Source organism: Moschus berezovskii, chromosome 9, assembly GCF_049115385.1.
Source record: "Moschus berezovskii isolate FMDL1 chromosome 9, NW_MosBer_1.0, whole genome shotgun sequence".
Classification (NCBI taxonomy): Eukaryota; Metazoa; Chordata; class Mammalia; order Artiodactyla; family Moschidae; genus Moschus; species Moschus berezovskii.
Genome location: NC_142468.1, coordinates 103,827,565 through 103,843,457, shown reverse-complemented (window position 1 = coordinate 103,843,457; position 15,893 = coordinate 103,827,565). Strand labels below are relative to the sequence as shown.

At 39.3% G+C, this 15,893-nt stretch overlaps 1 protein-coding gene and 1 long non-coding RNA gene across 2 annotated transcripts; one reads left to right on the top strand and one right to left on the bottom strand.

Annotated features, from left to right (window-relative positions):
* LOC129542110 (uncharacterized) lies at positions 1-12,275 on the top strand. Its single transcript, XR_008682980.2, has 3 exons — positions 1-308; positions 3,492-3,586; positions 11,354-12,275. It is a non-coding gene; the product is annotated as an uncharacterized LOC129542110 (long non-coding RNA).
* A 1,389-nt stretch (positions 12,276-13,664) lies between these two features.
* Positions 13,665-14,642, bottom strand: LOC148776839 (olfactory receptor 11H12-like). Its single transcript, XM_088840112.1, has one exon. The coding sequence runs from the start codon at positions 14,616-14,618 to the stop codon at positions 13,665-13,667; it is 954 nt and encodes a 317-aa protein (XP_088696238.1). The 5' UTR covers positions 14,619-14,642.
* Between the last annotated feature and the right edge of the window lie 1,251 nt (positions 14,643-15,893).

The window sequence follows — 15,893 nt, the reverse complement described above, 5'->3', positions numbered from 1 at the left end:
TTACACAGTTGAGAATCTGACCAATCATATGCAAGCTATTCTAGTTTACATTTTTATATGAAGAAACTACAGTACAGGATTAGAGAAAAGTGAAAAAGACACTATGAAAATTTTTGAATTGTATCTTACCTGAAGTTTTCATGTGAGAATTATAGTATCTGGTAGAGGCAGACTCCAAATTTATATTTCTCTCTCCTGGAGTATGCAGTCGGCCTCAGTCTCCTTGTTCTCTCATTTCAGCAGAAAGAAATGCACCACAAATTCGAACTGGCATCCGAGTATCTTCTTAATGGAGTGGGGTCGGGGAGGTAAGTGATGGAATGTAATATTATTAAGTATAGCAATTATTTGAAGCCCACAGAATGACCATATTATTTGAACAATTTGAAAGGGTGATTCCATGTGGTTATAAATGGCAATGTGGTCTTTCCTGATTTAAGAAGAACCAATCACACCCTTGTCTCTAAAGAAGAGTATGTATTAGTAGCAACCACATTCTGAGACATGGTTATTTTGTTCTCAACACTCTACCCTGGGAGGAGATGATCCAATGTACCCCATGTGTGCAGTCAGGCCTTACTACTGAACTCCTGTTCATAGCATGCTTTTTAATAAATATATGAAGATTGTGTCTGACTCTCCTAGATCACCAAACTTCTCCCAGTGGCTTCATCTAGGGATAAGGATGAGAAAATTTTGGCCAGATGTCAGAAAGTGTTGGTTCAACCTTTAGGGGAAAAAGGAAAGATGATGAGGCAGGCCTGAGGTCCAAGTTGAAGAATAACTTGGCTTTAAGCCTTGAATCAGAGCATTAAATACAACCAGCAGCATCTGTATATATTTTTATAGTAGTATAGCTATGTTTCTCCACAATAGAGGTGATATTGGCTTTAGGAATGAGAATGTAAAGGCAAAAGTTCCACGAAGTCAACAGATATAAAGACAGAAGTTAACTATTGCAAAGGATTTACAAAACACTCCAAGATCTTGCTCCATCTGTTCCCTTCTTTCCACAATTCTACCCCTGAACCAACCCAAGTATGCTATGGTAATGTTTAAGTTTTGGGATCAGTAGCAAGTGTTCCAGGCTTCCCAGGTGGCACTAGTGGTAAAGAACACACCTGCCAATGCAGGAGATTGAAGACACATTGGTTTGACCCCTGGGTGGGGAAGATCCCCTGGAGGAGGGCATGGCAACCCACTCCAGTATTCTTGCATGGAGAATCCCATGGACGGAGGAACCTGGCCAACGATAGTCCATAGGATCACAAAGAGTTGGACTGTAGCTACTTAGCATGCACACAGCAAATGTCCCATCTCTTCAGTTCAGTTTAGTCGCTCAGTCGTGTCCGTCTCTTTGTGACCCCATGAACCACAGCACACCAGACCTCCCTGTCCATCACCAACTCCCAGAGTCCACCCAAACCCATGTCCATTGAGTCGGTGATGCCATCCAACAATCTCATCCTCTGTCGTCCCCTTCTCCTCCTGCCCTCAATCTTTCCCAGCATCAGGTTTTTTTCAAATGAGTCAGCTCTTTGCATCAGGTGGCCAAAATATTGGAGTTTCAGCTTCAGTATCAGTCCTTCCAATGAATATTCAGGACTGATTTCCTTTAGGATTGACTGGTTTGATCTCCTTGCAGTCCAAGGGACTCTCAAGAGTCTTCTCCAACAGCACAGTTCAAAAGCATCAATTCTATGTTCAGCTTTCTTTATAGTCCAACTCTTACATCCATACATGACCACTGGAAAAACCAGAACCTTGACTAGACGGACCTTTGTTGACAAAGTAATGTCTCTGCTATTTAATATGCTGTCTGGGTTGGTCATAACTTTCCTTCCAAGGAGTAAGCATCTTTTAATTTCTTGGCTGCAATCACCATCTGCAGTGATTTTGGAGTCCCCCAAAAATAAAGTCAGCCACTGTTTCCACTGTTTCCCCATCTATTTGCCATGAAGTGATACTTGAATGTAAATATTACTCCACTTGTTTTGTGATCTGTCCTTTCAATATTACTTCAGCCAGAGAAAAGTAAACATTGAAATCAACACTATGATCGCCACAACTAATAACATGATATTAAAATATTCAAATGAAGGTAAAGATCTAATCCTATTTGATTTTATCTGTAGATATCAGATATAGAGCCCTTCACAAGTTCTGGGTCTCATAATTTAAGAAGACCACGGGCAAACTGCAGTAAATTTGTAGAAAAGAACTTAGAGATCCTTAGAAGCATGACATATAAGTAACAGTGGAAGGAATTAAAATTTTAAATTGGACAACAAAAGATTCCATTCAGACAGAGGAAAGATGACCATTTAGTAGAACAATCCAATCTGTTCCATTTATCCCTCAAAGTAGAGAATTAAAAATAATAGTTAAATCTATAGTGAGACACATTGTAATTCAACGTGGAAAGTAATTTTGTAACAATCTTACACAGTGCTATTTTCTATCAGAAGACTACTTTATAGCATGGGTTTCATCAGATAAAGGCAGGGAAAGTGGTAGAGGGGGTTTAAGCATCAGAAACAAATGTCTTTCAATATTGAAATTTGATTATATGCATTTAAGATGTGTCAAAAACAAAAAGAAAAGAAAACCTATCCAGGCAAAGTCAATGACAAAAAAATGTAATGGGAAATATTAAGGTTAATGAGAACTTGAGGTTTTCATTTATATTGATAAAATGAATGGTATATTTTAATGGTTGTTAGTTGACAGCAGACAAAGGGAGGAGAAAAGAGAATTCTGGACAGTGGTTTGGCCAGCAAAGTCCTTGAGTTATACCCTGGGAATACAGATAGTCTAATTCTATTAATTGAAGAAATTGCATTTTTGTTTCCTGAAAAAATGTGTGTGGCTCTCTGAGCCAAAAACTGAGTGGCTCCTCAGTTTTGGTCAAAGACGATTCTACAAGGAATGAGTAGGGGGATCAGAAGAACTTCAGGTCTGAACAAGGAAAAAGAGGTGGCAGTAGCACAAAAAGTTTTATTTGGGGACACTGCTTTGGCAGATTTGCATGAAGGAAATCCCTCAAAGCAGGAGACCTTCCAGAGGCTGTAGACTTGGGGGCTAGTAAGAAGGGGAGAAGGGATAAGGAACTCCTAGGAGAAAGAAGGAGAAGAGAATTTACTTGTTGAGGTGATGTCAGCCTGGTGAGGCTGAGGACTCCGTGCCAAAGACTGCAAAGGGCAGGAGTAACTTGGGATCTTTATCTCATCTGCGGTTGGCAGAGGTGGGGCACAGTTTCCTGGTATATGCGAAGCAGACAGGCCCTAAACAGCTAAAAATCTGTACGCTGTGCCATGCTCAGACTCTTCAGTCATGTCCAACTCTTTGCAGCTCCATGGACTGTAGTCTGCCAGGTTCCTCTGTTCATGGGATTTTTCAGGCAAGAATATTGAATAAGTTCCCATGTCCTCCTCCAGGGGATCTTTCTAACCCAGGGATCTAACCTATCTCCTGCATCTCCTCCGTTGCAGGTGGATTCTTTACTGATGAGCCACCGGGGAAGCCCAAAACTCTGCATATTGGGGCTACATATGAAACAACTGGACATGTTCAATTTTTAGCCCTGGTGGGTATTTGAGTTAACAGGATTCAACTTGCTGTGAAGAAGTAAACAACTTACAAGTCAATATATAAAAGGCATCTTTGGTTCATTTATATGACAGGTGGTCTTTGATATAGATTGTTTTGGGTGACTTTTCACTCTATTTTCTCCATTTATTCAAATTTCAGCATTCATGCTTTCTCTAAAGCTCCCATTGTGCCACCACAAAGTAGAGAACTACCTAAACTGGTCTGCACTAAAGGCTGTTACTTTTGAAATAGAATTATTTTATTTTTATTATTTTGAAAGTAACATGCTTATTTCAGAAAAAGATGAACAAAACTGAAATATATAAAAAGTTTAAATCATCCATGAAGGGCCATTTCTAGTCTTTTTTCTCTTTCTACATATTTCATATATTAGGTACATATGCAACTTAAAAAAATTGGAATTATAGCACATGTGGTTTGTCAATATTTTTGTTTAGTATTATGTCTTGAGTTTTTTTTTTTTCCATAGAACTAAATATTCCTTAAGTGTGATTTTTAATGGGTGCATGATATTCCATTTTAAACAAATGTACTTTATCTTTCTCTTTGGGAAGACTTATTTTATATAATTTTCTGGGAATCTACTTTCTTTTCCTTTAGAAAATATTTTTGGGACTAGATCACATGTCTATGTCTTTTTAAGATGTTTGACTCTTTTAACTTTGTAGCAAGCTAAGCGGTCATAAGTTAATGATCACTGGAAGATAACTGCATAGACAGAATACTGGAGTGTGACTTAAGGAACTGGGGCCAGATCTAAACTTTAGTGATACACTGGCTGTGCCCAGATAATAAATCCCTAAACTTCATGTACTTAGATTTTCCATTTGTAATATAACATCAAAGATAATATTCTGACTCATGTAATATTGATATTGTGAGAGCCTCATGAGTTAGGGAAACTCTGAATTTTTGGAGTTTCGGTAAATTGCAAATATGATTTCAGTCTAGCTTCAGAACACTGACAAATAGCTCATTGATTCTTGCTACATTCTGCTAGAATATGTATATATATATGTGTGTGTATATACATATATGTGTGTGTGTATATATATATATTTGCTTTTTAACCAGACAAATAAATACATTCCTTTCATTAGGCAGAATGAATTTATTATGAAAAATGTATATTTTATAACATAGTTTTGTATATTCTCCCCCTCAAACAACAGAATGCCTTTTGTTGAAAGGACTGGCAGCTATCAGAACTGTTTTTTGAGTGAATACCTTGTTTCCAAGTGATTTCTAATATGTTATTCCATTGGGATTTGGTTTCTTCATCTGTAATTTTTAGTGTGGAAAATGAGCTTGAGCTAAGCATTGCTTATAGATTGTCTTTCTGATTATGTCCTCCAGTGACGTGATAGCATACAGGCCCTAGCTGATTGTTATTATTCTCAGCATGGCTGAATCTCTTTCACATCCCCTAATCCCCTCTCTCTCCCAGCTTTCCTTAGCCTTTTCCAGAGCTGCTCACAGAAACATCACACTCCACCCACCCTTCCTTAGGACAAATTGAAGTAGTCCTTCTTCTGCAGCCACAGGGCAAGTTTGTGGTACCTGTGCAGCTGCCACCGACAATAGGTTACAGAAATAGCAGCAGGAGGTGAGCAGCCCTAGGCTTGGCCACCTAGTGGTAGGTGGTGCGTCTTAACCCCAGATTGTACCAGGAACTTTCCAGGGCCTGGCAGTTGAGCACATAGAGGCTGGGTCTGCTACTCTCCATGCTCGAGGACATAGCATCCATCCTCTCCCGCTCAACGCCAAATTCCCTCTCAGGCAGACATTGCCTTAGACCCTCGGCAACTGGAAAAGATTTCTGCAGGGTGGGAACCAGATCTTCTGGCACCCAGGCTTGGTTTGATTCTTAGCCACGTAATATATATTAACCCATATTACTATCCTTATTCTACTGATGAGGCAACTGGGTGTTAAAGAGGTAAAAGTGACAGTGTTTTAACTACAGTCCGGGTTTTCTACCTCTATATTCAGTGGTCTTTCCACAACAGAAGTCCTCAGGCAACACTAAGGGAGTATTTCAAGTGAATTCTCCTTTTGAGTTTATTTTGAGTTTATAAAGAGAATCACAAAATTTATTTCAGGTAAAATATAAAGAAAGTATAGAAATTAATAAGGTGAATGGAGAAATCTAAAGAGCAGTTGAAAGAAAATGAAACTTTGATAGTTTTATGCTCAGAATATAGTGTGGAGGTAGGAGCTCCCATTGACCCTTTTGCATTGCTTACTTATCCTCCTCCATAGGAAGAACTCCATTTCCTCTTTAAGAAACGGGCCATAAACATGTGTCCCTCATCTAGGTCCCAGAGAAGATAGAAAAAGGCAGTGGACCAGATGGCTGCTCTGGGAGACCAGATGTCAGTTAACTGCAAGGAAGGGTGCCACTCTCCTGAGAGGGATTGAGATTGTTCAGTAGCTTATGGCTGGGCAAGGAGGATTTGATAGGAAAAGACACAGACTTTTCAGTCTTTCCCTTGAGTTCCCCATGAGGATAGCATGCTTGGATGATCACAAAAATGCTGGCTCTGGAAGCTTTGAAGCTACCTTTCCTCAAGCACACTGTTGTATATGTCTCAACTTCAATAAAAAGTTTAGAGGAGGCATGAGGAGAAAGGCCTGGGGAATATTCACCCAGGTAACTTGACCTTGTAAAACCATCAATTTCGTTGTGAACATTTCTCAACACATTTCATGCTGAGTCATTCTGTTTCCATGGCTATTCCCTGGTGTATTACCCCACAGGTGTGTCACCTGCAGTTCAACCGAAGGTGGGAAATGCCAAGGCAAAGAGGAGGGTACTCCATCAACCTCTAACTTTTCCCAAATCTACACAAATTTTTCTCTTTTTCTTTTTAACAAAGTTTTCTATTTCATGATGTTCTCTTTTCCAGTCTGATTTGGGGATTTCTGTTCTCACTACTTTTGCACCATGTCCAGAAAACAAGATGCTTCTCCATTTTCCTGGAGAGTTTTCTCTCTTGCTTCTATTAATAGCAACACACCATCTTCTCCATTTTTACCCCTGTACTCTGAGTCCTCCCAGTGTCTTAACATTAAGCCCCTTTGTGTGAGGAAGATTGAAGATGGGCCCATAATTTTACTGGAGAGAACTTTATCTTCAAAGTGAGACTTGCAGTGCAGAGGAGAGGAAGAAGGAATGGTAAATTTCTATATGAACGGTACTCCCTTCCAGAGGATATGGGCTACTGAGATACTTCTGGGAGGAGGCCATGGAATCAGAACCAGGGTAGAGTTTTGGTAACTTGGCATCCAAAGAGAGATGGTCCCTCCTCCTCTTCCTTTCATTTACATCATGCTTGATTTGATTGAGGGGCTTCCCTGATAGCTCAGTTGGTAAAGAATCTGTCTGTAATGCAGGAGACCCCGGTTCAATTTCTGGGTCAGGAAGATCCACCAGAGAAATAGATAGGCTACCCACTCCAGTATTCTGGCCTAGAGAATTCCATGGATCCATGGGGTTGCAAAGAATCGGACATGACTGAGTGACTTTCACTGACTTGATTGAGACTCTTTTGACTGAAACTCTTTTTTGATTTTTTTGTCTGTTTTTAGAGTAATGATTTCATAACTTTGATTATGGATATATTAAAATATTTCTCTCATGTCTTGTACCAAGCATTAAATTTTTGAAGTACCACATGAGGTGCTTTTGCTTGTTGAGGACCAGGAACACAAAGTTATGTATATTTTTTTCCACACAGCTTCATGAATTTTGGTTAAAATCATAGGCTCTATAGTGCCCCATTTTTTTGTTTTAATTAAATTTTCATCCTTCAAAACTTTTCTGGCCACTAGCTCTTCCAGCCACTATCTTTCTTGCTGTTCCTTTTATATAAAGATTTGCTTGAATATTGACTTCCAAAAGTGGCAGCATTGAGAAAATAGGCTATTTCCAAATTTCCACCCTCATATTCATTTTTTAATTTTATGGTCAGTACATGTGTGGTTGAGTGTGTTAGTGCATACTTACTACCCATTTTTCTTATATTCCTGCCTAACACAATCTCCATTCTCTTATGGAGGCAATGTGCCCAGGTTGAAAAATCAAATGTTACAGCCTCCCTAGTAGATAGGAGCCATTATGTGGCACAATCTGGTCCATCAAAAATATATGTAAAATATATGTGGCCACTTTCCTGTTGCAAAATTCAGCTGCTATTTTCAGATATATATATATCTTCAAATTCATCTTATTATCTAAAGATTTAATTATATATATGAATATATATATGCACACATACATACCTACATGTATATAGCAAAAACAAGAAAACAAGACCTGGAGCTGACTGTGGCTCAGATCATAACTTCTTATTGCCAAATTCAGACTTGAAGAAAGTAGGGAAAACCACTAGACCATTCAGGTATGGCCTAAATCAAATCCCTTATGATTATACAGTGGAAGTGACAAATAGATTCAAGGGATTAGATCTGATAGAGTGCCTGAAGTACAATGGACAGAGGTTCGTGACATTGTTCAAGAGACCGTGATAAAGACCATCCCTGAGAAAAAGAGATGCAAGAAGGCAAATGATTGTCTGAGGAGGCCTTACAAACAGCTGAGAAAAGAAGAGAAGCAAACGGCAAAGGAGAAAAGGAAAGATATACCCATTTGAATGCAGAGTTCCAAAGAATAGCAAGGAGAGATAAGAAAGCCTTCCTCAGTGATCAGTGCGAAGAAATAGAGGGAAACAATAGAATGGGAAAGATTAGAGAACTCTTCAAGAAGATTAGAGATACCAAGGGAACATTTCATGTAAAGATGGGCTCAATAAAGGACAGACATGGTATGGACCTAACAAAAGAAGAAGATGCTAATGTTAAGAAGAGGTGGCAAGAATACACAGAAGAACTATACAAAAAAGATCTTTATGACCAGATAATCATGATGGTATGATCACTCACTGAGAGCCAGACATCCTAGAGTGTAAAGTCAAGTGGTCCTTAGGAAGCATCACTATACACAAAGCTAGTGGAGGTGATGGAATTCCAGGTGAGCTATTTCAACTCCTAAAAGATGATGCTGTGAAAGTGCTGCACTCAATATGCCGGCAAATTTGGAAAACTCAGCAGTGGTCACAGGACTGGAAGAGATCAGCTTTCATTCCATTCCCAAAGAAGGGCAATGCCAAAGAATGCTCAAACTACTGCACAATTGCTCTCATCTTACACGCTAGCAAAGTAATGCTCAAAATTCTCCAAGCAGGACTTCAACCGTACGTGCACCGAGAACTTCCAGATGTTCAAGCTGGATTTAGAAAAGGCAGAGGAGCCAGAGATCAAATTGTCAACATCCGTTGGATCATAGAAAAAGCAAAAGACTTCCAGAACAATGTCTACTTCTGCTTTATTGATTATGCCAAAGCCTTTGACTGGGTGGGTCACAACAAATTGTGGAAAATGCTTAAAGAAATAGGAATACCAGACTACCTTACCTGTGTCCTAAAAAACCTATAAGCAGATCAAGGTGCAATAGTGAGAACCAGACATGGAACAATGAACTGTTTCCAAATTGGGAAAGGAGTACATCAAGGCTGTGTATTGTCACCCTGTTTATTTAACTTATATAAAGAGTACATCATGCGAAATGATGGGCTGGATGAAGCACAAGCGGGAATCAAGATTGCTGGGAGATATACCAGTAACCTCAGATAGGCAGAACACTTGTGACAGAAAATGAAGAGGAACTAAAGAGCCGCTTGGTGAAAGTGAAAGAGGAGAGTGAAAACCTGGCTTAAAAACTCAACATTCAAAAAATGAAGATCATGGCTTCTGGTCCTATTCAGTTCAGTTCAGTTCAGTTGCTCAGTTGTGTCCGACTCTTTGTGACCCCATGAATCACAGCATGCCAGGCCTCCCTGTCTATCACCAACTCCCGGAGTTCACTCAAACTCATGTCCATCAAGTCAGTGATGCCATCCAGCCATCTCATTCTCTGTTGTCCCCGTCTCCTCCCACCCCCAATCCCTCCTAGCATCATACTCTTTTCCAGTGAGTCAACTCGTCGTATGAGGTGGCCAAAGTATTACTTCATGGCAATTAGATGGGGAAAAAATGGAAACAATGACGGACTTTATTTTCTTGGGCTCCAAAATAATTGCAGACTGTGACTGCAGCCATGAAATTAAAAGACTCTTACTCCTTGAAAGAAAAACTATGACAAACCTAGATGGCGTATTAAGAAACAGAGACATTACTTTGCCAACAAAGGTCTGGATAGTCAAAGCTATGGTTTTTCGAGTAATCATGTGTGGATGTGAGAGTTGGACCATAAAGAAGGCTGAGAACCAAAGAATTGACGCTTTTGAACTGTCGTGTTGGAGAAGACTCCAACATGATCATATTGCTCTATTTTCAGTTTATAAAGGAACCTCCATACTATTCTCCAGAATGGCCACACTAATCCACATTTCCACCAACAATGTAAGAAGTTTCCCTTTTCTCCATACCCTCTCCCGCATTTTATTGTTTGTAGATATTTTGATGGCCATTCTGACTGGTGTGAGGTGATACCTCATTGTAGTTTTGATTTGCATTTCTCTAATAATTAGTGATGTTGAGCATCTTTTCACGTGCATCTTGGCCACCTGAATGTCTTAAATATCACCTTGCAGTGTTCTTTTGAAAGCTTAACTACCAAGAGACAAACAAACAAACAGAACACTATCTTTTCACTGCTATTTCTTGTGCTTTTTCTCTCTTCATTTCTTTCTTTGGGAATGCATGTAGGTCTTTAAAAAATATCCTTTACAAGTTGTAACGTTATACTATGGAATTGGTTGTGAAAATATCATAGTATTTTGGGGTTTAAGAAGGGATCATTGAAAACCAGAGGATGCACAAACATATTAATTTACTAATCCAAGGTAAGGAGTCTGACAATATGGTGGAAGCATTTCTTGCCTAGTCAACAGGTCATCAATCCCTTCTTCTTGAGCCCCGTGTTTATCTAATCTCAGAACATTTAAATGTTGTGTACCCTGGAAAGGGGTATAGAATTAGAATAGTTCTTCAATGGACTAGATAAGCGAGAGATATATGGTCGAGGTTTGAAAGTAAGATTGACTAAGTAGCTTAGCAAGTTCTCAAATCAAAAGAAAAATTGTCTTACCCAGGATATCTGTTTCAAAACTCACAATTTATTCCTATCTTTTGAACCAAGTGCTTCCCTGGTAGCTCAGACGGTAAAGCGTCTGCCTGTAAAGCTGGAGACTTGGGTTCGATCCCTGGGTTGGGAAGATCCCCTGGAGAAGGAAATGGCAACCCACTCCACTACTCTTGCCTGGAAAATCCCACGGACAGAGGAGTCTGATAGTTTACCATCCGTGGGGTTGCAAAGAGTCGCAGTGAGCGACTTTACTTTACTTTGAACCAAGTCATTCACCTCTTTCCCAGGAAACTGTTCTAAGAGAAAAATTCTACAGGGAAATTGCTACATGCACAAAATATTCTTATATCTTAGATTTTCTGGAGCAGGTTTGTTTTTGGACTAAATGAGTCCTAATATAGATTTGCAATTTATCGTCATGGCAAACCTTTTAAAGCTTTTATTGTGATAATATTTTTTTAAGTTTATTTATTTTATTTTTGGCTGTGCTGGGTCTTCGTTGCTGCATGTGGGCTTTATCTAGGTGCAGCAAGTGAGGGCTAGTCTTTGTTACAGTGTGCGGGCTTCTCATAGTGGTGGCTTCTCTTGTTACAGAACCCAGGTTCCAGGCATGTGGGCTTCAGTGGTTAAGGTGAGTGCATTCATTCGTTGTGGCTCATGGGCTCCAGAGTGCAGGCTTCGTAGTTGTGGCACACAGGCTTAGTTGTTTTGTGGCATGTGGGATCTTCCCAGACCAGAGATCAAACCAGTGTCCCTTGCATTGCAAGGTGGATTCTTAACCACTAGATTGCCAGGGAAGCCCTTGAGGTGCTATTTTTAACATTAAAAGAGTGGAAAGACTGTTCAAGGAAAGGATGGTACTGAATGGAAGAGTCTGATTCTCTGAGCACTAATTCTGTAAGCAGTCATTATTATATATTGATGACAGTCTTTTTTTTTCCCCTAACCTCTTTTCTTATACCCTTCACTTCTGAGTGCCAAAGAATTGATGCTTTTGAACTGTGGTGTTGGAGAAGACTCTTGAGAGTCCCTTGGATTGCAAGGAGTTCAAACCAGTCATTCCTAAAGGAAATCAGGCCTGAATATTCATTGGAAGGACTGATGCTGAAGCTGAAACTCCAATACTTTGGCTACCTGTGCAAAGAACTGACTCATTGGAAAAGACCCTGATACTGGGAAAGACTGAAGGCGGGAGGAAAGGGGGATGACAGAAGATGACATGATCAGATAGCATCACCGACCCAATGGACATGAGTTTGAGCAAGCTCCGGGATTTGGTGATGGACAGGGAAGCCTGGAGTGCTGCAGTTCACGGGGTTGGAAAGAATCGGACATGACTGGGTGACTGAACTGATAGCCTTCTCAAGTCAACATCAAGCTACTTCGAAGGAGAATCCTCTTTCTAGGAAAATTTCACTTCACCACATAAAAATCTACAACCCATACCACATTACTTGAATGGAATATTATAGTTTCTAAAAAATAATTATAAAGGTTTGCTATAATAAGGGACAACTGAGACTTTATAGTAAATAAAATATATATATAAATGAAAATAAAAATATTGTCATTTATTACAGGGATTGAATTCTGGATGCTTTTCTTCTTTAAAAATTTTCCTTAATGTTATTTTAACACTATTTCAGCAACAAGTAACAATGAACTGTCATTTTTCTTTTAAATATAAGTGATTTATCCACAAGATATTTCCCTCTTCAGTTTTTAGGAGGAGAGGTTCTATTTCCTAAAACCCCATTATTGAACCAATCAGGTTTTTAGTCACACTTCATTTTGGTGAAAATATTATTACTGATAATACCCCCTTTCTGAAGACTTTGATAGATACTGTTATATATGGAATTAGAACCACCTTTTAAAGGTTTCAGTTCAGTTCAGTCACTCAGTTGTATCAGACTCTTTGTGACGCCGTGAATTGCAGCAAGCCAGGCCTCCCTGTCTATCACCAACTCCCGGAGTTTACCCAAACTCACGTCCATTGAGTCAGTGATGCCATCCAGCCATCTCATCCTCTGTCGTCCCCTTCTCCTCCTGCCCCCAATCCCTCCCAGCATCAAGGTCTTTTCCAATGAGTCAACTCTTCACGTGAGGTGGCCAAAGTATTGGAGTTTCAGCTTCAGCATCAGTCCTTCCAATGAACACCCAGGACTGATCTCCTTTAGAATGGACTGGTTGGATCTCCTTGCAGTCCAAGGGATTCTCAAGAGTCTTCTCTGACACCACAGTTCAAAAGCATCAATTCTTTGGTGCTCAGCTTTCTTCACAGTCCAACTCTCACATCCATACATGAGCACGGGAAAAACCATAGTCTTGACTAGATGAACCTTTGGTAGAAAGGGGTAATGTGTAAAAGAAGCAAATTATGTCTGGATGTCATTAGGTTAGCTTGACTTTTATTGTCCAACAGAAATTTTGAATGATTGCTTTTAAGGGCTTATTTACTAGGAATGACCATCACAAAATAATAAAGTAAAAAATGATAGGAACCACAATCAGAAAAGAAAGATTTCCTTCTTTTATTTACAACTAGCTGAATAAACATAAAAATGACATAATTATAATTTTATTGATCCTAGAATTAACAATCTAAAATTCCAAAAAGAGTGTAAAAATTTTTATCCCAGATGAATCACACGAACTATCAAGAAAACGCCCATATGTGTACATTTCTCATTTAATATGCAGTCCACATAATAACCCAACACTTCTACTTATCTGAATAATGTTAGCACTTTATGATTATAATGACCCTATAGATGATTAATTTCATAGGCTAATATAAATTATTATCACTAGACCCATTTTTGAAGATTAGATAACAATATAATTCTGGTTGTTTTATGTTAGACTATACTGACCTGATAATGGATGGATTATCTAGAATGTCTTACATTATGTTGAAACTCCCCAGAACTTTTCTCAGGGCTGTCTTTATCTCCTTATTCCGGAGGCTATAAATGAGGGGGTTGAAGAATGGGGTCACCATAGCATACAACAAAGTTGCAAATTTCTGCATCCCAGAAGAATGTCTGAGCCCTGGGCTCACATACATGACCATCAGAGAGCCATAGAACAGGGATACCACAGCCAAATGAGACCCACAGGTGGAGAAGGCTTTCTGTCTTCCAGTCGTTGAAGACATATGCAACATAGCTATTAGGACAAGAGTATAGGACCCCAGGATGAAGAGGAAGTTATCAAAGATAACTATTGAGCTTAGACTGTAGCAAAGCAATTGGGTTTTGGGGGCAGAGACAGATGCCAATGCAAACAGTGGCCCTGGGTCACACACAACATGGTCAATAATGTTTGGTCCACAGAAGGGCATCCGAGAAATGAGAACAATGGGGATCAGGAACCACAGAAACCCACAGACCCAGCAGATAAGGACCATTTTGGTACAGAGATGCCCATTCATGATATTAGGGTAGTGCAAGGGACGACAGATAGCAAGGTACCGATCAAAGGCCATAACGGTCAAATGCAAGCATTCAGTTGCTCCCAAGGAAGAAAAGAAATAAAATTGTAGGAAACATCCAACAAAGGAGATGGTCTTTTTGTCTGAGAAAAAGTTGACCAACATCTTGGGGACTGTAGAAGAGACATACCAGATCTCTAGAAAGGAGAAATTCCCCAGGAATATGTACATGGGGGTGTGGAGTCGCTGGTCACAGCATAAAGCACAAATAATGGCCCCATTCCCTGTTATGGTCAGAGCATACATTGTAAGGAAGAGTGAGAAGAGGAGGCTCTGAATCTTCCACTCACAAGAAAAACCTAGGAGTACAAATTCTCTTACAAAGACAAAGTGGGAATCTGGCTCAGAGATGTTCACGTTCATTGGGTCCGTAACCTGCAACGTCAACAGACATGTATTTGTCAGTTAGAACTACCTTCACATGTGTTCCTGTTTAAGAATTAAGAGAAGACAAACACAAATTGGGGCACAGGAGATAGTTGGCTTCACAGAAACAAGCTTTGGCTTGCCTCTGAACTTTTTCCTTCCTGTGATATCACTAAAGAACTTTAAACTCATTTTGTAAGCTTGTTATTCTTTGGGGAAAGCATGATCTATGATAGTTTCTCATAGATTTGATAGCATATAACAGAAAGTGTTAATTGCTTAGTAGTGTCCAACTCTGCGACCCCATGGACTGTAGCCCTCCAGGCTCCTCTGTCCATGGGATTCTCCAGGCAAGAACACTGGAGTGGGTTGCCATTCCCTTCTTCAGGGGATATTCCTGATCCGGGCATTGAACTTCGGTCTCCTGAAGTGCAGGTGGATTCTTTACGTCTGTGCCACCAGGGACACCCCATAACATAAATTTGCTCTTAATAAATGTACTAGTTTCTTTCCCTAAACCCATTTTGAGGAGCAATAGACTCAGTAAAGAAGGTTTTAATTTTACTATTTATCTTTCAGTTATATGTGCTACTTAACATACCATTCAACAATGAAATAATTGACGATGTTTTACCAACTTGTTAGAAATCATTTTAAAGTCAATACTTTTGCATTCCTGCTTAAGCACCATAAAAATATAAGACCATGATATTACTTACTGATATTGACTTTTAATATTGTAATGTTGCAATGTCTTCTGTAGAAAGCAGTGGCTTGAAGTTTTTGCTTAATCTTTCACCTAGATGGAAGTTTGTAAAATAAACCTAGGTATGAGACTTTAAATTTTTAAGTATTTTTTTCCCACAAAATTTTGGGATTAAGTTTCTTTATAATTTTGATGACAGGGTTACAAAGAGTCAGACATTACTGAGTGACTGAACTGATTCTTTATATACTCACTTAAAGTAAACAATTTCCACTCTATGAGAGAAATCAAATGCTTTCTTGGTCACAAGTAAACTTCCTTCATCCTATATTCTCATAAAACTATGACAAGGATATGAATTCCCTGAAATATTTTGTGTGTGGCAATATGCAGGGATGTGAGTCCTAAAAGTTGTGAGGGTTTATATTATGGACACAAACACACAATTTTTAGAAGGAATTTTTTCCCCCACCTATTCTCCACACCAGTGCTCTGCGAAGTCTTCTATAATGATGTGGTGAAAGGAATTAAAATTCCTTCGTTTAGTAATATGAATCTTTTCAAAA

Bases quoted from the DNA above. Each gene is read 5' to 3' on its own strand.
- LOC148776839 (XM_088840112.1), bottom strand. From the start codon at position 14,618: ATGAACGTGAACATCTCTGAGCCAGATTCCCACTTTGTCTTTGTAAGA.